The sequence below is a fragment of the Colius striatus genome, chromosome 2 (assembly GCF_028858725.1).
Source record: "Colius striatus isolate bColStr4 chromosome 2, bColStr4.1.hap1, whole genome shotgun sequence".
NCBI lineage: Eukaryota > Metazoa > Chordata > Aves > Coliiformes > Coliidae > Colius > Colius striatus.
The window spans coordinates 110786992-110808677 of NC_084760.1; the positions used below are offsets into that span (position 1 = coordinate 110786992).

Consider the following 21686-nt stretch of genomic DNA (forward strand, 5'->3'; position numbering starts at 1 on the left):
CAGTGGGAACAAGCAGGTGATACCTTACAGACATATCCATTCCTGCACCTCCTCAGCAATTTGTCTCAAGAGAATCCTGGTTTTGTGGCATCAAACCTCAGAGCAGAGTGCAGAAAACACCCAAGGACTGCCCCTAAGATAACTTTTCTCCATTAACATGCTCACAACCAACACTGAGCACAACACTACAACTGAAAAAGCCTGTGTCTGCATGTAAGCAGTTTGAAATACTGGGTTGACATACCTGCTCCATGCCTTTGCTGTACAAGTCTTTTGCTCCTGCCACAGCAGCAAGATTGTTCGCCTCAGCTGTTGCCTGGAAAACATTTGAGCACCGTGGATCATCACAGCATTACCAGGGAGCTGCAGACACCCCCCCACAACCTCCCAAGCCAGGACAATGCCCCCCACACACAGGTGCAGGTTAGCAACACCCATTCAGACAGATTCCTGACTAGGGGAATGTTTCATTCAGCTTCCTAGCACAGCTGCAGACGGACTCCCACGTGCTTGTACAGGCTTTTCATCACCAGCAAATCTCTTCAGAGCGCTCTGTTGTTAGTAAGTAAATAAGGCTCACTGAACTATTAACTGTCAATCCCAATACATCACTACCTGTGAGGAAAGCAGCAAGCTGGTATGATCTCTGCACTATACACCTGCAGGTTCTACATCAGAATTTAAGGCAGTTTTCAACCTGTGTCATGTGAGGGACAGTTATCCTACTTAACCCTGGAAGATGGTATCTTTTGTATCTCCCAAGCACATTTCTGGCATGCTAAGTAGAAGAAATTATAGTAGTCTTTGTTTCACTGTGATGGGTTTTGTGAACTCCCTCAAAGGTTTAAAGATTTAGTTCTTTGAAGGATGAGAAAACACCCAGAACAGCCACATCTTCATGAAGTGACTACAGGAAACTTAAAAAATCCCAAGTCTTACAAACACACAATGGTTAAAATTGACCCTACAGCCCACAAATGGATGAAAGCTCCTTCATCTCAAACAATTCAAGGGTTTACCATCCAGCTTTATACAATCAGTTTGTGTTCAGATCGCTTTAAAGCTGATTACATCCTCTTTGGATCAACCCAGAAAAGAAACCTCAACGCAGTTATCCAATCTAACCAACCCACATAGAGCAGCCCAACACTGCAAGACTGCATTGCTGTAAGCCCTCTCCATTTTCGTTGCTTTCAAAGTACACAGCTCCTTCAAGAACTACTGTTCTGTGTGTGGGAGCTTCAGATCCAGAACTTGAAGTACACACATCTATCAGATTATTTGAAAGAACAAGATACCTGCAGCATGGATTTTGGATGAGGTAGCTCCTCTCCTTGATAGATTTTAATATAAGCCTAAATGGGAGAAAGACAAGAAAAAAGGTTTAATTCCCACTGAGGAGAAAAGGAAGAGGATAGAAACAACTCAGATTATTTCTCTGAATAATCCCAGATATTCAATTGAGCAAAATTCTTCACCCAAGTTGGGCTATCCCTGGTGCTTGAATCCCTTCACTTTCTGGGGCATTTGAGCCTGGGGTCTAGCAGTGTAGCACAATATCTTAAGGAAATGTGGCCAAAAAAAGTGACAGGTTTGACCACAGGTTTCTGCTCCCTCAAATACTTAACAAGGTCTTTGCTGGGTAGTGAATCTTCATTCAAAACACAAGAGTGAAGATGACTCTCTCACACAGTCTTTTTGGCAAGAGGTTTGTCCAAATATACCCCAGTGCTGGGAGAACCACTTAGCATTTCCCCACATGTCTCATGCCCTTGAAGTGTGGGAGGACAAAATGCAGATCAAAGCACTAATGCAGACAGAATTGAGCTGCCAAAATCCTTCTGGAAGCCAAGCAGGCAGCCTGTCTCTCTGTGCCCCACCCCCACCAATTCCCAGGTGTCCTTTCTTTCACCAGGGTTTCAGAAGCCTGGAAGAGAACACATCCTTCTCCATCCCACAAGATGGCCCATGGCACAGCTCCTTCGGATAGATCAGTTTGGAGGGCACTGCAGGCAGCAGCAGCCACTTCCAGTACCATGCAAGTTAGACCAACAAGGTCACTCTTGGAGGCTGGGCAGTGCCTTTTCTTATGCTACTACTGCTTTCCCACCCCAGCTTGTCTACAAGCCTCTGCCCTGAGGCTTTTTCTTTGTAAAGGAGGAGAGAACAAGGTTATCAGAATCCCTATATACCTAATGCTCTAGGTTGTAGGACAACCTACAAAAAAATGTATAGAGTTATACAGGACTCTGTTCCCTCAACACCTTCCTTGCTCTGTAGCTATTTCCCCTAGGAAAAGCCCTCCAGTTTGCCATCAGCCCTCCCAATCTGGGCGTGAGATGCACAGTCCCAAGGGAGCAGCCCTCTTTAGTTACGTAACTGCAAAGCTGCCGCAGCACCCAGATGGGATATGGGACACGTATCGGGCAGCTCCTCAAGACAGGAGGTTTTACACACAGTTGTTAGGGTGCAGTCCCTCCTAAGCTGCTGGTGAATGTGCAATCTATACACTATATAGGATCGGCTCTTGCTAGAGAAGGAAGTGGCATGACAGCATGAAGCCATGTAAATACAGAGACTGAACACCTGAGCTCCAAAAAGTGTTGATTTTACCCTGTTAAAACAGCTATGGCTTCTCCATCCCATCTCATGCCTTTCTCCTTTATAGAAGGTTACTTTGTTTTACAAGTGTTAGAGAATTCTAGCCTCAGATTCCTCCCTTGTGTAGCTTCTTTCTTAACATCAACCCAACTCTGTTCTACCCTTAACATACACACTCGAAAGCAGCAATGCAAAATTCTCTTTAGCAATGAGTGCCTTTTTTTCCTACCAAGCCAACTGTCTAAGTCATTCCAATTCAAAAATAAGTATACACAGGCCAGACCAACTCCAGGTGATGTAAGGATTATGTTATCACATTTCTGCTGGTGTCACCATGACACTGAAACAGCTCAAGAGTCCAACAGCTGCAAGTATCACACACAAGTAATTCAGAACACACAGTGGTACTGCACTGGCAAGTGTTTAGAAAGCATCTCACTTGCATGTCAAAAATCCAGAGGGGAGTATCTGAAGTTTTCACTGGATATCCAGCAGTTTAAAGCTGGTTTTCTGTCTGTACAATCTACATAAGATCCTACCAAAACAACAACTAAGCAACCCCACAAAAACCCACAGGCAAAGGGCAACACATCCAGAGAAACTACAAATCTGAGCAGTGGTAAAGTCCTTAACACAGCTTGAAGTATTTCAGCTTATTTACAAGGAAAATAATAATAATGCCACCAATAAGCTTGCTAACACCTACACTGTTAGCAGGCTGTGTGCCAGTTCTGGAAAGTCAGAGTAATGAAATGAAAATACAAGTGAGCTGCTCAGTGAGTGTCAGCCTAGATATCTTACCTTCTCTGGGAACAACGTGCCCTATAATTAGAATACTTTCTTTTAAGCCATTAACAGAAATAATTAGTATGAGTTTGCTTACCTTGAAGTATTCTACCAGATCTCTACAGGTCACCTTGGATCCACTAATCTCTTTTTCTACCAAGTTTTCAGGGGCAAGCAGTAAGGGTACCAGGTTCCGCAGCTCATTCTTAAAATCCTCATCTATATCTAGAAAAAGAAGTTTTTAAAGAGGTTACTTTTCAATCTTGCATTTCCTAAAGGAGTACTGGAGACCCTTCAAAATCCAGGACACCACAACTGCTGACTACATTGTTCAGGTATTTAAAGGGTTAAACATATGGTATAGCCTTAGTAAGTTCTACCTACTCCTTAATCTTTACTTCAGGTTGCGAGAAGAGAGTTTCATACTCCTTGTAGTATTTAAAGTGCATTTCCTCAACTACACTGACATGTTAATCATGCCACAGGTCTGTACTCTCCACACAGAAGTGGGTGCCATCCCACTATGGCAAACTCACTTTTTTAGCCTTTGTTGTTCTGACACCAGAACAGAATCCTGCCTGTCTCTCGTCCCGCAACAGCAGAAGCCTACAGCTTTTATTTTAAAGTCATTCCTTTTGGTTTAGCAAGCTCTTAGAGAAAAGCCTTTAGTTTTTAAGAAAGTATTTCATTTGAAGAAAGTATTCCCCTCTGGAATCCTCATTTATCTTTAGAATCGTTATTTAATGACCTTTAAGTATGTCTCAAGTTATCAGATTACTATCATCAGCCAGACACAGATAGCCATTCCTTCTGCCTGCTTCATTCCTCCACCTTTAAACCACTGAAAAGAACACACAATGCACATTTCTAGAATCCAGTTTCACCTTTTACCCTTACATTTTTCCAATCAAGGATCTCAATAGCCAGCCCTTGCAGTATCTAGCTTCCATTATAAAAGAAAATGAACTCGGTGGCCTGAACCAAGAAACACAATGGAAAGCTTCCTACCATTCAACCTCCCATCAAAATTTGGGTTTGTCGCAACTTTAAGACCAGGGTGGGGCAACAGGAAACAGCCAAGATTACTGAAACAGGAGTGAATGTGCTTCCTTACGTTCTGGAGCTCTTCATGTTGGTTTTGCTTTACCTGGAGAAATAAAAAGAAGGCAGTAAGAATTGTTAACAGTTTTGCAGTACGGCAATGAACTATCTGCTTAAAAGCTGAAAGAGCACAAAGTGTGTTTTAGATTGACCTAAAAATGTCAAGTTCTAAACCCCAGAACTCAGCACACAAGTGGGAACATCACCAATGTATTGTATTAGCACAAAGAGTTATCTCATCATGCATCAGTATCTTGACAGTAAGTTATCACTTGAGTCAGAAGACCGTGTTAGGACTACTGGAGATAACTTACCTGCAATCTTTTCTCTAGGAACTTTTTTCCTCCTTCCAAGCCATATGCATGTTCATAAGGGTAACTCCAATCTCTGATTAAGAACATTAGTGTCTGTAACAGGAAAAACAACTGCAGTGAATGGCTTGCATCATTCCCAAGGTCAAAAACTGTCACACGTGATTAAGTAAAAAAAATGTCTAAGCTTGGCTGGTCTAAATTAAGTGGCCTTGTGGTTTTGTGGTGCAAGTGTTTCCTTGTTCAAAATAATTAAAAACACTGCATGAACACACAAATGCAACTCACTCCTTATCTGAAAAGAAGTACCAAGTGTCTCAAAGAGATGGCTTCCCTGTTCCCTGGGTCTGCCTTTTGCCATCCCAGAGGGATTACGCTGTCCTCTCTCTCATCAGCTGGAGATAGAAAACAAACCTTCAAGTTACTCTTGTATCAGCCAAGGTGCTTTAAGAAGAATGTATATTGCCTGGGTCATTCACAAGAAGAGACTGTACTCTCCCTTGCAGGCTGAATATCGAGTCTCCAAACTCACCTACAGTCAACTAGTACCCTCATAGGTCAAGGAAGCTACTTCAAGACAGAAGAGATCTCTTTCTCCACTAAACCGAAGCCTCAAACCCTTCTCTGCCCTAGCAAACAGTCAGGAGACACCAGCAGGTTTGAGACTTTTAATGTTGAAGTCAGTGTCACTTCAAGAAAAAGAAAACACAGCCCTCCTCAATGCTATTTCTTAGAGGCCATGACCTTTACTCAGAACCATGTACCACCAGTCAACTCTATCTCAAAGGGTAAATTGGCAGCAGGAAACTTTTCCCCTTAATATCTGCACATCACTTGACACTTTTTCTCCTTTTATGACCTGTAACTCAGACACAAAGCTATACTTGCCCAAAACACGATCCTCTTCAGCATTTTTCCACTGTGTTTTTTGCCAAGAAATGCAGTGACAGGGAAGGAAAATCAGTCTTGTAAAGAACAGGCTACCTTCATCCCAACTCATTTCATAAATCATCCCGAGCTTCTCTTCTACCCATTCAATTGCTTAAGATCCAGTTAACATTTATAGTTACCTGAAATGGCTTCTGGTAAATTTCTTCCATAGCTAGTCTCCCATATTCTGTAAACAACTGACAGGAAAAAAAAGAGTGTAAAGATGCCACACATAAAACACATTTTTGACTGTAAAATATTCTACTATGTCACTAGAAAACAAAGCATCCAATCTTAAATCCTCTGAAGGGCTCAAAATGGCAAATAAACCTCAAGAACAAGTATACCAGTCCTCAGCAAAATTCAGGAAGGAGACGTGATTTCCACTGGTTTCACCGTGGCATTCCATAACTGTCAACACACTGCAGCTCTAAGTGGGTGGCCTGTGGGCTATTCTCAGAGGAAAGCTAGCTGCACCTCTCAGCAAGCCAGCTTCCAACACTTGTTTCCTAGGCTAAGGAGGTAAGCCTGCCTAACATTTACCCCCTCCTTCCCACAAAAGATTTATTCCTGGAGATCAAGGAACTTGGCTAGAGGCAATCCATCAGACATTTAAATACAAGCCAAGTTCAGCAGCTTCCTAGACAAGGCAGGAGAACACAAATTATAGACTGTGCTGGCTGTTTCAGCAGTAGTCAGTGCCGTTGGGTGATGACCCACACCAGCTCCCTCACAGATCTTGGAGGGCGAGATGAAGGAGGCACAACGGTATCCTCTAGTACTAGACAACCGTTCTTCTGTGTTAAAACTAACTCCTGGAATATCTCACAGAAATTCAGGGCTAAAAGGACAGTTGCCCTTGTGCTGATCACAGGAGCACCTGAGAACTTACAAGACTAATTTAACACAATTTGACTTCCAAACCCTTGTTCCCCTGAGCAAAAAGTCTGAAGTGGACAGGCATCCACATGAGACTGGCACCTTTGGTCCAAACTCCCTACTCCATTCTCTGCCACATGGAAGAGGCAGTCAGGGACTCCACAGTACTACAGAGTAACTGAAATTCCTGTTTTAACAAAAATTCTGAATTTCATTCCCTCAGCCCAGAATTCCCTGCCCCAGTTTTAAATGCATGGCTATCCCCCATCCACAGCTTAACCTTATCATCCTTCTCCTCCTTCCCTCCCTCAAATCTCACCAGTATAACAGAAAGGAAACCCTTTATTCAGATGACACTGAGGCTGTCAAGGGACCAAAGTCATGAGGAAAATCTGGCTTTCAAATAACTAGCCAAGGGTTTTTTTCATTTGCAGTGCTTGGTTGGTGTTTTTTTTGAAGGAGGTGCTGGCCCAGTGAGACAACCCTGTTAACTGAGAAGAGCATCACAAGACTATGTTTAGTTAGCGCTCTTCTACTTCCAGTATTGGCAGCCAGTCTTTTGCAGCACTGACCAAGACAGAAGTCCTTTCAATCAGAAGACATGTTAAACAGTTTTAAGCTGTGACAAGGTCATGGCCTGAGCACAGGCAGGCATTTGTTAGTGCACAAGCTACACTAATGCTACAGGTTTTAAGTTAAGGAGATAAGGTTCTTGCACTATTCACATGAAGTCAGAATTCAGTGGCCTTTGACCACAGTGCTCTATTAGAGAACGAAAACCCCAGAGGAAAGAGAGGACAACTCTTCCTTGATTTTGTTTCTAAGCAGAAATAAAACTGTTGAAGTTTCTCAGTTGAGAAAAAAATAGAAGGGTACTCCTTCCCACATTTCTTTACAAACCAGTTCTGAAATAACCATCCATTTCCCTCTATCTAGGGGAAAATGAGAAACACTGGACTTTTCTAAGTACTTTCATAAATCATTTTCCATTCTCACTGATTTGGGAGTTTTGGAACTTACCATATAGAGAACAGGCCTTAGACAGATAAGCTTTAGTCACATTAGAAACCTGTACTATTTCACCTCTGAGCAGGCACGGCAGAAGCATCACAGTATCATGGAGTTAATGCAAGTAACGTTGTTAAAGGCAGTACTAGTTTTGGCACCAGGTCACCTTCAGGGGTTTCTATGAAGTAGCAGGCAGCTCCCAAATCAGTTACATTAGTAGTAACTTCAAGAACAATATCAAGACTATCAGTTCAGGAACAGCTCAATATAAATCCAGCATAGTCTAACCTGCAAATGTTGAAGGTCATCTTCCTGAATGTTCTGGGACAAGTTGTATACCTGCAAGAGATACAATAGTTACAGTGTAACAGGAAACCATTATCTTACACTCATGTAGTCTCTTCTGGGTATCTTGAGTATTTTTACCTCCCTCCAGCAAAGTCTAACTACTCAAAAATCAGCAACTAGAAACGTGTCATAGAATTCACCTCAAACAAAAGTCACTTCCTTGTAACAGAGTACTAGGGACAAAAGCACTGCTAACTACTCTAATCTTTCTTTGCAAAGAAGCAAGCCATAAAGTAGTAAGAAAAGGCTGCTGAATGCTTCAAATCATCACATAGGTATGAGACAGAAGGACTGAGAAGGGCACATCTGTTTGCCATCCTCAAGTCCAAGTGCTCTAGGATTCAGTGATGCAGCAGCTGCATCTCCAACACAAAAACAAGCGGGTAGTTAGTTTCCCAGGTGGTTCTGAGGCTTCTTTTGCTTTCAAAAACTTCCCAAAGAAATCTCATTTTATCCAGGGAGCTTGTGACTGTTTCAGTATCGTGAATACCAGACAGATTTAGACTCAAAGAGGCATCAGTAACACACAACTTAACCACAGGAAGAAAACCAAACAAACAACAAGCCACCAAAACCAATTTCACGGGACAGGAGCAGTGTTCTATATGCCCCTGAGACTTTCATATTGTAGCACGTCTGAAGAAGGGCACTTGTCAGCCCTCAAAAGCCTGCTCACTTTTGGCACATTTAAGGCACAAGCTTAAAAGTAGCTTTGGGCATAGCACGAGAGAATTGTCAGAAGTTTAACAGTAGCAGCAGGGAAACTCATGTAGTACACTACACTGAAAATAAGAAATTACATATGAAAGCTTAAGTAACAGTTGGAGAAAGATATGCAGGTGAATTTTCAAAGCAGAGATAGAGAGATATTCTTTGCATGTTCAGGATAGAGGGTTCCCACAGCTGCCATTATTTGCCAGCACAGGTATTCTCACCTGGACAGAGCTCGTCATGGTGCTCAGAGCAAAAACCGTTGCACAGTCTTTGATAGTGGATTGACTATCAAAGGCACCTTGGGTATCCATGAGTAGTACAGCAACCTAGAGAGTTTTAAAGAGCAGCAGTAGTTAACCAAACTGTTAACACTTTCCAAATCCAGGCCACTGGGATGTATTCTGTTTTAAGTACAAGTAGTCTCTGTCCCTATATCTACTCAGTAAACCTCAGTCAGCTTGTGGTGCACATGCCTACCTACAGCTGAGTAAGCAACAACTAAAGGGCCCTGTCATCAGCCTCAAGTCCTTGGCCTTGCTACACTAGCTACCCTCTCCCACAGAATCAGTCTCTCAGCCCAGTGGTGGTACAGTTCTGAATAACAGACAGTTCTTATTCACTGGAAGAACTTCAGTCTCAGCTGACATCTGAGAGGTGATTAGAGCTAAGAGTAAGATAGTTACTTTTAAATATATATACATACATATATATATATATATTTAAATAATCATTTTCAGAAGAAAACAAGACAATGGCTAGTGACTGTCTGCTGGAATGACAAGCAATAAAGTGATTTCAAATGACAAAGTTAATCTCTCCAATTCCTGTCTTTTGAATCTACTAAAATTCCCTTCTCTCAGCTAGAAGTGACAGATAAGAAAGAGCATCACAACTTCACTGTTATTTAGCCAGAGAGCTGTTTGGGTAGCTATAAAATTTGATAAAGCCTCCTGGAGGCCTCTAAGCCATTTTCTGTTTAAGATCAGTGTCTCACATTAAGTAGCCATCAGATGTTTCCTTTGCAATTGCAAGTAGTATGAAAGTTATATAACCAAAAGCTTATGGTTCAGGAGAACATGAATAGCTCAAGCTACACCACCAGTATAGTGGAGGGAACTTTTATTGACAAGACTATCTATGCTGAAAGAAAGTGTTAAACACCTACAACCAAAATTTCTCATTAAAATGATTTAAGAGTTAAAAAAGATGCACCAGCTTTGATTAGAGTCAGTGCCTTTTATCCTATTGTCAGTACCTTTCTATGGACTATATGTTAATATATGGTAGGATCAGCTTCCAGACACTGAAACTGTTTCCAGTTCTTAGAGCCATGCATTATATTTCACTAGAACACAGCTACAAGCTGGAACACAATATGTTTGTTACAGAGTTGTTCTTATCACAGCACTTGTCTATATGGTATTTATAGCTGTTAAAAGTTTTACAACATCCACAGGGTAACCCACTCAGCCTGGACAAGGCAGACTTTGCCAAAACAAAGCACTCAGAATGAGACTATTGTTGGAGACTGAAGCTTACAAGCCAGATGAAAAATTCATACTTGCATTGATAAGAAGTTTCTAAATATATTGTGCAGCTACTGAATGCAAAGGAAACCAACTGATGTTTGAACTGCCTCCAAGAAACCCATGGCATTAAAGGTATATGCAGAGGTAAAAATCCTTATGGACACCTATTCAAGTCAAGCACTCACCTTTGTTCCATTGGGTTTATCAATTACAAACACTTCACTCCAAATCTGAATGCCGGTAGTTTCCCGTTCACATCCACCTCTCCACGTAAAACCAGTCAATGGCTCAGTGTTTCCACCTATCCAGCAAGAAGAAGTCTACAAAACATGAGCAGAAACTTATTTTAAGACAAGGAAAATATTTTCTTTTTAAAAAAAAACATACAATGTTTTTGCATACATATACATTGTTATTTCCTCAGAGCTGACTGACACTACAGGAAACATTAAAACACAATGCTCCTCTGCTGCATTACAAGGATAATTCACAGAGAAGTGTTGAGTAAAGTCAAGTAGAAGTATTTCAGTGGTTGTACAACTCTCCAGTCACTGAAGAGTGTATGTGTACAGCCTTGAGTCTTAAGCACTCCATCAATTCCACTTTGCACTCATGCTCTCCTGTCACAGTTGAAAGAATGCAACTCAGTTGTAAACAGCACACATTCTAACCACAGGAACAGCTAAACCTCCGCAAGGAACAAAAAAACCCCTGATCTTTACTTAATCCCTTCCCTTCTCCCTCACAAAGAGGTCAACTGCTGAAACTAGTTAAGCATCTAAGCCCCTGTGCTAACAGAGGCCAGCACAGGACTCCAAACACCAGCTTTGCAGAAAAGAATAGGCAAGGACCAAATGATCTACCATCTCTACTCACCACAATTGCAAAATACTTTTTCCTAAGTGATTAGGATTCAAGAGAGAAGGTCACATTGAGAGTTTGATACATATCAATCACCTCATCCATATTAAAACCTTATTACCTCACTGCTCACTTTGGGAAAGGCTGTCAGAGAGTCAAGTAGTTTGCTGAGAATGTTTCTAGCTGATGGTACTCTAACAAGGCCTTTGCTCCTCAAGGACAGACAACACAGGGAGCAGTGGCTCATGCACAGGAATCCAGCCATGATATGAAGCCCTTTTAACCAGAAATGGGTTCCTGACCCGTCAAGTAAGGAACACGAACGGCCACCCTGAGGAAGTTTCACTGGGATATACACTGAAATCCACAAGAGGTAGGCAGACAATAGCTTAACTGATGAGGAGGCTGAGAAGAAAAAAAACTTGATTTCACAGGCTAGAATACAGCATGCTAGCAGAACAGAAAGAGACACTTAATGAATTTGCCTCTGACTGCCCAGAGAAGATTACCAGCCAGCAAAGTGTGCTATTTCAGAAGGTCAAAGGGGAGACTTCTCAATTCACTAGTCTATTATCTCTACCTTCTTGACTCTGCATCGGCAGTTTCCAGAAAAGAGCTCAGGACACATCTCAGAACACAGCATGAGCACCCAAGGGCTGCAGTGAATATAAACACTTACTACAAACACAGGAAACTGCTTACTAAAGGGGAACAGGAAAACAACCTGCACACAATGCTCATGCCTAAGAGCATGCAGAGCAAAACATACTAAGGTAGCAAGGCAATCAAACAGTTCTGCACCAGATTTTCTCCCAAATGCCAAGTGTGCACCATTCAGCTCTAATTGAATCAGACATGAGATGAACAGAAAAAAACATTCAGAAAACGAACAGTGGTATGGAAATGAACTCACCACTCTTTACAGGTAAGTTGGTGGAGGTGTTTCTCCCTTTTTTGTGTGTTTTGAGGGGTTTGGGTTTGTTTCTCTTTTGTCATGTACATACACCTCTACCAAAGAGACCAAGCAAGACCTGAATAGCTTTCCTGTGGAGTTTATCCCAGATGCTTATGCATCCACTGACCACTCAGAAATCAAAGCTCCAGGCCTACTTTGTGTTTCAGGACATTCCAGGATACAGCTGTGCAATGCTGAATCACATTTCACAGCTACATGGACTGTAGCTTTTCACTTTTTCAAAAGAATGTTACATTATTCAATAATCTGTTCCATTTGACATTTATACAAGAACACTTTTCTCCAGCATGATCTACAAATAAGGGTAATTTCTAGCAACTGAGACGAAAACTACACAGATCTTTTCACAAGTCCCTCCGTGAGCAGTAGATGTGACCACATTTGATTTTGTATGCGATTCATGTCATGAGAGACTTTGATGTCTTAACAGGCACAACTGCAGCTGAAACTGCTTCATCTTGTGGATGACATGGTTAAGCCTGTCTGACTGACCTTTACATCACTTTGAAGCACTCCTAGCTTGCTACCTCCAGCTCTGCTTAGTTAAAACTCAGTATTTTAATAGTCTCCATCCATCAAGTTGGCTTAAAAGATATAAAAGAGAGGGAAAGAGAAGAAAAGCCCACTTAATTATTACAAGAAATCAAGCTACAAGTTGCACTACCAGTTTGTGTCAGTCACCTAAAAGATAACCTCTCTAAATATATTCCACACTAAGGAATAATGTAGCTTTATTTACAGAGTCATTAGTACACAGAGCACCTTGAAGATTAATCTAAACTAAAAAGGTTATACCCCTAAAGAAAAGCTTTTACATTTTCTAGTGTTACTGCACCCAACTCTGACACAAATTGCAATCACGATCACAGGACCCTTGCAGCAGCTTGCTGACTAGACATCTGCTGCTGTTTTGTGGCAGATTCTTCTGTTTCAAAGGAGAAATCACAGCACTAAGTATCAGTGCTTGAAACGAGACATCCACCTCCCTGAAGTTACCAACCAATCTCAGCCATTGCCAAAATGCTACCTGTGACTTGAGTTGTTATAGAATGACAACTTCTCATATGAACTCCAGATCTTGGTTTAAGACAAGAAAATGTGGTGCTGAAGTACCTTGGCAAGTGTTTCATCACATATGTTAATATCCACATGGAAGGATATATCAAAATTGCTTCATTAGTGTATGAAGCAAATGCTTTAGTACTTTGTGCAGGTTTCAACACTTAGTTCACAGAAAATACAGACTTGTAATTCGGCCTGACTGAAGATGGAGCAATCAGACTAAAGAGTACTATAAAACTATACCAAAGCCTCCCTTCCTGTACTGAAATTTGCATAAACATAGAGGATACCACTTGACACAATTCAGCAGTGCTCAGAAGAGGAGGTGTTGCACTTATCTTCTCTCACCCCCAACTCCCATCAATCAGTTTCCAGCAGCAAGGATGCTTGTCAAACTCTTTCCCTAAGCCAGTTTACGTCACTAAGCTGGCAGGAAAGCAATTCGGCAGAGTGCAGTGTCTTCTGATGCATCATTGAGTTGGATCAGCTCAGCTAAGGGACCTGCAAGCATGACAGCTTCAGAATGCAAATGCCTGACCAGAGGCAGAACATGGAGAGCAAGACCTCTCTCTGCTTTTGGTAAGAGAATCGTTATAATAGGTGGCCAGGTTTGCCAGGTATTTTTAAGGACACCTATGGAAAACTGAAAAAAGTGGTTGCACAACAAAGGGAATAGAGAGGCATGACATTACACAAGCCTGAAACAGAGTTTCAGTCAGTTTTGCTTTGTGAACTTTTGTTTTATTTCGCAATGTGAAAGAATATTGCTTAAAGCCCACTCATTTTTGGAAGAAACTAGCACTATTTCTACCCAGTCACCACCTAGCTCAGATTGCTGTACTCTTTGGGAACTCATGTTCTGTTTGTGGTTTGGTTTTGTTTCTTTTATTTTGAATAGAATCAGGACATCAGAGAGGGTTTATGCACACACACAGAAAAGGCTACCCACTGAACAGCTATATCAATGAAACATTTATTCCTCCCTAAGTTAAGAGAGTCTTAAGAAGTTGGGAGCACCAGCTTGCTACTCTGTATTCCTCCTACCATATCAGTGTCTTTCTTACAGAGCTCTTGGCAAATCAGTGAGATGAATTCAATAGCAGGCACTATTGGGAGTGAGAGAAGGAAGCCTTCATGTGCCAACTAACAGCAGCTTCTTTGCAACATTCCTATTATTTTCTGTAACTACAGGGTTCATCTTAATTTCTCTTCAAGCTGGCTAGCACAAAGGTAAAATAGATGTAGTTGTGGTTAGTTTCTGCTATGTGAATTTCAATTCTGAGGAACAGTGGCCGAAGAAGGAATCAGTTCTGGTTTCAACTGTCAATATTCACTAAGCAAGTTAAAAGAAACACATCACAACCTGTGACAGGCAGATATGTATGTTCACATGAGGTCCCACTTCTCCCACTTTCTCCCTATCAGCTAAGGCTTTGAAGCATAGTAGACACAAGACAACACCAGCCAAAGGCTACAAACTAAAAGAAGAAATTAAACTTTGGATCAGATATTCATTAATCAGCAACTTCAAAGGATTTCAAAAGGTTCTGGATTATGTTGAGACATATTCCAAGCAGTAAACAGGAGACTTTCTCCTTTTTTTGCCACACCTCGGTTTGAAGCAAATTTATTCTGCCAATAGCTACCTGATAAGATTCTTCTTTTTATACCAATTGCTAGTACAATAGGATTTCAGGAGATCAGATTGAAGCAAGATTCCTCCAAACCACCACCTGCATAAGCCCTTCCTCAAAGCTAAATGAGAAGGCCACCACACTCCCTCATTAAAGTTCTTCTCATGCCCGCTTACATCAGGACACCAGGAAGTTCCCTTGGTAACTGCAGGAAAAAACGTACTGAAAAAGTGTCACTTAAATACACTTCTCCATAGAGTATAAACAGAGTAGCTGGCTTTCCCATCCTTCAAGAAGTAAGAGAAATTTGACTGCTTTATTTGTAATCAAGCCAATAAATAATGAATAAAATACCAAACAACATTTTTTCCTGCAGGGAAAATCCAAATTACTCACCCTGTTATACATATATCTAAGCATGAAGTCCAGAAGAAAAGATTTTCCTTTACGAAAAGCTCCTGCTACAGACACGACTACTATGTTAAGATCTTTTATGTGCTCCTGAAGCAAGATTTTTTCCAATGCTTCTTCATCTAATTCAAAGTTATGGTCATCTTCATGAGCAAGAACAATCTGTATGGGACGCGGCTTATCCAAATCCACCTCATCATCTGAGTCTGGCAGAGCATCTGAGTCAGGTAGGGCATCCTCTTCCTCTTCTTCCTCGTAATGCTCACCTGCAAATTGACAAGTTACAATATTAGTAAGTCAAAATCCAGACGTTTCTTTAAAGTGAAGCCCTGAGCTGGGCTTTCACTCCCAGCAGCTAAAGTGATGTTCTTGGGAATGCTCATGTGCAGACAGTGAGAACAGCAGCAGCTCCCTGTCTGTTTTCAGCAACTTTACATACAGTCAGACCTTCAGCATTTTGTAGTTTTTAAGAAATCAAAAAAGAAAAGTAGTTTTCAGCATCAAAACACCGCATCATAGAATGGTAGGGGTTGGAAGGGACCTTCATCTAGTCCAACTCCCTTATGAAGGCTTCTTAAGTATAACTTCCATTATAAAACAAAGATCTTTTACATGAAAAAAATAGTTTAGAATAAGCTCCAAGAAAGAACACGAAATGTCATTCTTAAGTCATCACCTTCTTATATTACTGTAAGGGGAGAAAAAGTGCTTTCTGTCAGTTTTCCTTGCCAACATGTACAAGCAAGACCACTGATCTAGCATGTAACCCCAAGACTACACACACCAGCAGATGACTAAATTCCTCTAATTCCAACACCTGTTTCGGTTCTCAATACAGAACAGACTTCAGAGTGCCTACTCACTGCTTGCAAGACGATAATACTCCTGACAGCACGCAAGACCTAACTCTTCTGGGATAACAATCAAAAACCATTGCAGTAGTTCCTGGCGTTATACTCTTCCTAGGACACATTAATAATCAAGATTTAGTAACAATAAGCACCAATTCCTTCAGAAAGTGTTAAGAGAATATTTTAAACACAAATCAAGTATCAAAATCCTTTTAGGATCAATCAGTAGCTGAAAGAATTATAAGTCAGAGGAGATTTATAAAGTAAATTTTGAAGTAACACAGCCCTTCAGACAGACACCACAACAGTACCAATAACCTGTTTCCCCAACTTTCACAATTCAGGAGTTTCTGGCTTAGAAGTCTAAAAGAAAACCAATCAAACTGACCTGTCCAAGATGCAACCTTGTCTCTTGTTCAAGTAACACAGCACAAAAATTCTACTTCTGGCCTGATTCTACTTTTCCTATCAATAACCTGGAAGCTGTTTTATGCTTACAGAATTGCCTCCAACTCAGGTTTACATTTTGTTATATTCAGTCAGAAACTCCACATGCACAAAGCTGACTGAGGCACCTTCCCAGCAGTTACTTATCTGAGAGCAGCAGTGTAGAACCTTAAGTACATTGGACTGCTCATTTGCTTAGAATGGTAAGGGTTGGGAGAGACCTCTAGAGATCACTTGCATTTCCAAGATGGCTGTAATGAAGACAAAGCAACAGTCACCTCCAGTTCCATGAGGCATTGCACACAGGTATGTCCCATGGCCCCTGTGCCTCCTGTGGAAGCAGCCCAGATGCAGAGTTCTCTTTCAGGACGTGTCATAACGCACCATGGAACATACCACAGTTTCCTTAATTCATGGCAGAGACCTTGCCAATACCCACAGGACTTGCCAAGTCATTCCTGCCAGACTTTGCATCCCAGATAACATCCTCAGCCAGACTTACAAACAGTGCTCCACCACACTCTGTCTTGTGCATGTAATGAGACATTTGAGTTACCAGGAACTTGAAAAACCAGTAACATGGTGATCCTGGAGTTTTTCCAGGGACTGTCTCTTTAGCCAGTTTCGACAACATTTTGCTTTGTTGTAAATCAAGAGGACATTTCCAAGCATCAAATCTGTGCTGTCTCAAAGGCCAGGGGCACTAAACCTTTAAATCAAAAATAGCTTGGATTTATTAAGCTAGTGTAGCGCTTGGTTTGAACAGGATGCAAACTTGAATGCTTAAATCCTAAGCAGCTAGAACTCCAACATTATCCAAGTAGCTGTGCAAAACAGCTCCCAGTATCATCCCAAATCAAACTGCTTGACAAAGCAGGCCAAAAAATTCAATTCCACCAGCAGGCCTGACAAGTAAAAGGAGTAACTTTTATTTTAAAAGCTGCCAACAGGACACTAAGCTACACAAAATACACTGACACAATACTGATAACCACTTTGGAAGAAAAACTCTCACCTTTGGCCTAAAGCTTATGTATTTCCATAAATCAAACAAACCCTCTTTTTTAAGAGTTTATAAAACTCATATAGGTAGCATCCTTTGCAGACCAGAAAACTTGGGGGGATAGTCCAGGTAAGGTATGAAGACTTTGACAGTCAGAAAGAAAGCCTTCAGCATCACAGCCTAGAAACAGAGGGAATAATTCTACTGACAAAAGGATCAAGATTAGATAGTTCCAAGAAGAGCCACTCATGTTTTAGCAAATAGATATTCATAAATTGTATAAAACTCTCTACTTCTGTGTATTCCCCAGGCAACAAGTTTTATCTTGATTACTTAAAACAGCCTTCTATTCTTTTATTTATACAAATACTCCAGCTGCAGTAAGGTATCAGTTCTGTAAACCAGGGTAGACTGTAAAATAGTCGGAATCAATGACTGCAACTTCCCTTCATTCACTTGGAGCCTGACAAACAAGTTCTGATAAATTCCAGGTAGGAAAAGTTTAACAGCCCTCAAAGTGTAAGCTATAGCATCATCTTTACACCAGTGCAGATCAGTGCCACTCAAAGCCTCCTCAAGCCAAGAAGCTCTCCAAACAAACTTTTATCTTTTATTTTGTCTTATCATAAGTTATTTCTAAACAAGCAGATTCTCCCTATCACAAGTAGATAGTGCTATCAAGAACTTACACACAATATATCCATTAAAAGCTCACAACATGTTTTTAATAGCTCTTAATAGAATTCTGCACTCATGTGGCTCACTTAGCTCAGAGGGCACAGGAGAAAAGATTCATCTTGGGTCCTATTCAACTCCTATTAGATTTCACTTACCAGCAGAAATTGCAAAGTCCAGTCCGGAGGATCAAATTGAAGGTTTTGGGGGTCAGGTTGGTTTGCTGATTGGGTTTTTTTTAACTAGCCAGCCTAATATACCTGAAAGTTCCCAACCTACCTACAGAAAAGACCATCACTGCCATGAATCATGCAATTCAGAGGGTGGAGAACTAAAGTGTTGACAGCTATGAAGGAAACTGGATCCATCTAGAAGAGCTGGTTTGATAATTTCATGCACAACCTGCAGAGAATAACCTTCCCTCCAAGAGATTTGTGAACTAGTTAGCAATTACCAGGACAGACATTGCACAAGCATCTTCACTGTAGAACAAGTGCTACCACTCGTCCCAGAAGCATAATCAGTATATACTAATCTGTCACATGCTCTTAGGCACATGTCACAACATTTTTGATCTTTATACTGCCTTCCAGCTGCTCACCCTGTTACTCTGACCAGTCAGTCTCGGTTAGTGCTGAAGTACTTTGGAAGCTCTCCTAGAAGACTTCTGCACCCTGTGCAGAAGGATCCCCCTCTACTTCCAAGAAGAACTTTCAGAGTAGTCTCTAAAAACAATACCCAGGACAAGAAGTTCCATTTCACAGTCTAGTTTTCTGCTAAAGCTACAGAAACGTTGTATTAAGTTATGTAAGTAGTTCATAAAACAAGCATGCTAGTAGCACTGTCAAGTCAAGTCAGGCCAGAAGTGAATGAAATTCAAAATATGAAGCCCTACTTACTTCCCTCCTTCCTTGCTCCCTCACCTGCCCCAGCATGGTCATAGTGCACTACTTTAAAAAGTCAGAATTTCTGTGGTTTTGTCCTAAAGCCCAGTCGAAGTACCACAAGCTGTTCTAGGTCCTTGAAATAGTCCAGGATCAGCAAATCAAGTACAGGGAAGGATGAGGATTAATATTCAGAAAAGGTGGCATCCCCAGAATAGTAGTATCTTTGAGAAGTTCCATTCCATCCCACTAATGGTGTTATGGACGCAGAACATTCACCCCATTTATTCATACTCAGAGTGGCTGAGAGGCATGGCTGATGTCTCCATGTGCTGCACACAGAACAGCCAGGCAGTGCTGCTTCCTGCCAGAATACTACAGACAGGCTGGTAGATCCATTCAACTCATTCACACAGGTCTTGGTACTGTTGGAAACCCCCATCTGCACAGAAGACTTGACCTCAGGCTTTTAGTACATACAGAAAAGCTATCATCTGTCAAAAACACATGGCCCTAAATCGTTTAGCACAGTGTTGCAGGCCCACAAATACATAGCTACATCTTTCTGTTTTCAAGATGTTCACCTGACCCTTGAAGCATCTGTGCTACTGAACTAACATACTGCAGACTACAGCCATATCTACCACTGGCAGGAAGTGATGCAAAACTGGGCTCACCCCTGTGGTCTGACATCCATTCAGGCCCATTACTATGGCTGTTTGCTAATCACTGCCTACTCCACTCCAGCTCCTTCCAACCTGAATCATTCAATTAGACCACACAAGCTAATGCACATTTCTGACTGTGCATAATCACTTCCTCACCCAGGTCAAATAGACTAGGAGATACAAGAGAAGCAATAGCATACAGCAAGACACAGAGGCAGGCTTGAATGGAAACAAATAGAGCACACAGAAGATACTACCACTCAGTTTCCCTATAAGCTCTCCACTCAACAACTACGGCAGGACTACAATTGACACTCACGAGCTAAGTATCTAGAACAAGCAGCATTTGTCGAAATGCTAAGCCAGATTTTGAGAACAGTAGCTTCTTGTGTGTACAGACAGCATTACAACTGAACAAACTCAACTAAATAACCCATTTCTTAAAGTGTGAGGTAAAATGAAACGCTAATTCCTGCTTCCCCTAAATACACAGCCAGCAGCTGATGACCTATTTGTCCTGCAGTGTATGAAGAGGAGAACAGTCAGCTCAACCTGTGTGCTATGAAAGTAAGAGGCCGACTGCTTTAAAGGCAAGTTCCTCCCTTGAAATACATTAATTGAAATAAAGAACCAACAGTTACCTTTACATTTCAACCCAAAATATAGACTGAGCTCATTAAACACATCAGTCACATTCTTTCACACCAAAAAAGCACATGCTAATTGCTAAACTCAGTTGGTTTTAGTAACAATAGAGGTTTCTTATCAACAAGCACTGAATGACAGCTAGTAATTGCTTCTCTAGACAGTGGGTTGGACACTGCACACAGATGCAGCACAACATTAAAATAAATTTAAATCTCATGTGCTTTCAGTGGCTTAAGACTTATTATAAACAAAGTCTAAAGAAGTCACTTTCACTAGTGGCTCTCATTGGTATTCCTTCCATCTGCTCTACCATAAGGAGTTAACAAAGACCTCACTCTGTACATCTTCAAGCTGGTAGTCTTAATATCTTCTTTGTACAGAAACTCAGATATTGCTAACAGTCCAACTTTAACTCAACACTTCCAGTACCCCTAGATCCTTCAGCCCTCAGCATCCCTGAACTCTTTTTCCTGGTGCTCTACAGACACCACACATGTGTGTCTACATGAAAGCAATCAGTCTCCCACTCATAACTCAGTTCAGATGCATGAAAGGTTCCCCTCCACACCTGAACGGTTAAGCAGGCTGAGGTGGGCTACACTAACCTCAAACCATCTGGCTTGAAATCCTGTTCTACCTCCACAGCCTGAGTAAGTTCACAGCTTGAATCCAAAGCTTAAAAGAAGTTATCATTAAGAATGTGCTGCACCACATTTAAATGTAATGTTTTCTTCCCAGAACTTCACCTAGGAAATCTTCCTTAGAGAGAAAGGAGACAAATTGTTTAAATGTTTCTTGTTTTGGTGTAGTGAACCAAGGAAAGTGTGGGCATGTGTGAACTGAGTTCCAGAGCACAGAGGGAAAAAAAATAGGTTACCCTTCAAACCTTATTTGGACAAGGTAAAAAAATCTGGCATATCTACTTAAAAAAAAAACCAAAACAAAAAACACCACACCAAACACTAGATTTAAGTCATAAAATTGTCCTCCCCTTTCTCCAGCTGTCCTATTCTATCCAATAAACTCACAGCAAGACCCACATGAAAGCTACGAGGCTGCCACGGACCTTAATGCATCACTGCTTTCCTATGGCTGACTAACAAGTACTGCCAAGTAGCTCATTTTAAGGCCAGAAATAATTAAATGTTTTGAATATTTCAGCTATAAATAGGACTGACAATCTAAGTTCTAAAGACTTGTCTGGATATCCAGTAAGACTGATAGAGGAGCAGGGGAAGGGGGAAGATGCATTTAACTCTCTCCGCTCCTTCAGTGCAATGTAATGTTAAAGGACAGATCTAGAATCGTTACGTAAACCATAAGCAGAAGCAAAAAGTACCTGAAGCTACAATTCTGCCA

The 21686-nt window shown here is 41.2% G+C and overlaps 1 protein-coding gene across 2 annotated transcripts in view; it reads right to left on the reverse strand.

Moving 5' to 3' along the window:
• The window catches only part of ATL2 (atlastin GTPase 2), a 37954-nt gene that overhangs the window by 6148 nt on the left and 10120 nt on the right, over positions 1-21686 (reverse strand). For both annotated transcript variants that reach the window (XM_061989106.1, XM_061989107.1), the window contains exons 2-11: positions 15137-15417; positions 10393-10527; positions 8900-9004; positions 7905-7955; positions 5870-5926; positions 4803-4895; positions 4396-4534; positions 3485-3612; positions 1299-1355; positions 245-316 (exon numbers count right to left, since the gene is read on the reverse strand). In XM_061989106.1, the coding sequence (XP_061845090.1) occupies positions 245-316; positions 1299-1355; positions 3485-3612; positions 4396-4534; positions 4803-4895; positions 5870-5926; positions 7905-7955; positions 8900-9004; positions 10393-10527; positions 15137-15417 (1118 nt within the window). The remainder of the gene's footprint in view (positions 1-244; positions 317-1298; positions 1356-3484; positions 3613-4395; positions 4535-4802; positions 4896-5869; positions 5927-7904; positions 7956-8899; positions 9005-10392; positions 10528-15136; positions 15418-21686) is intronic.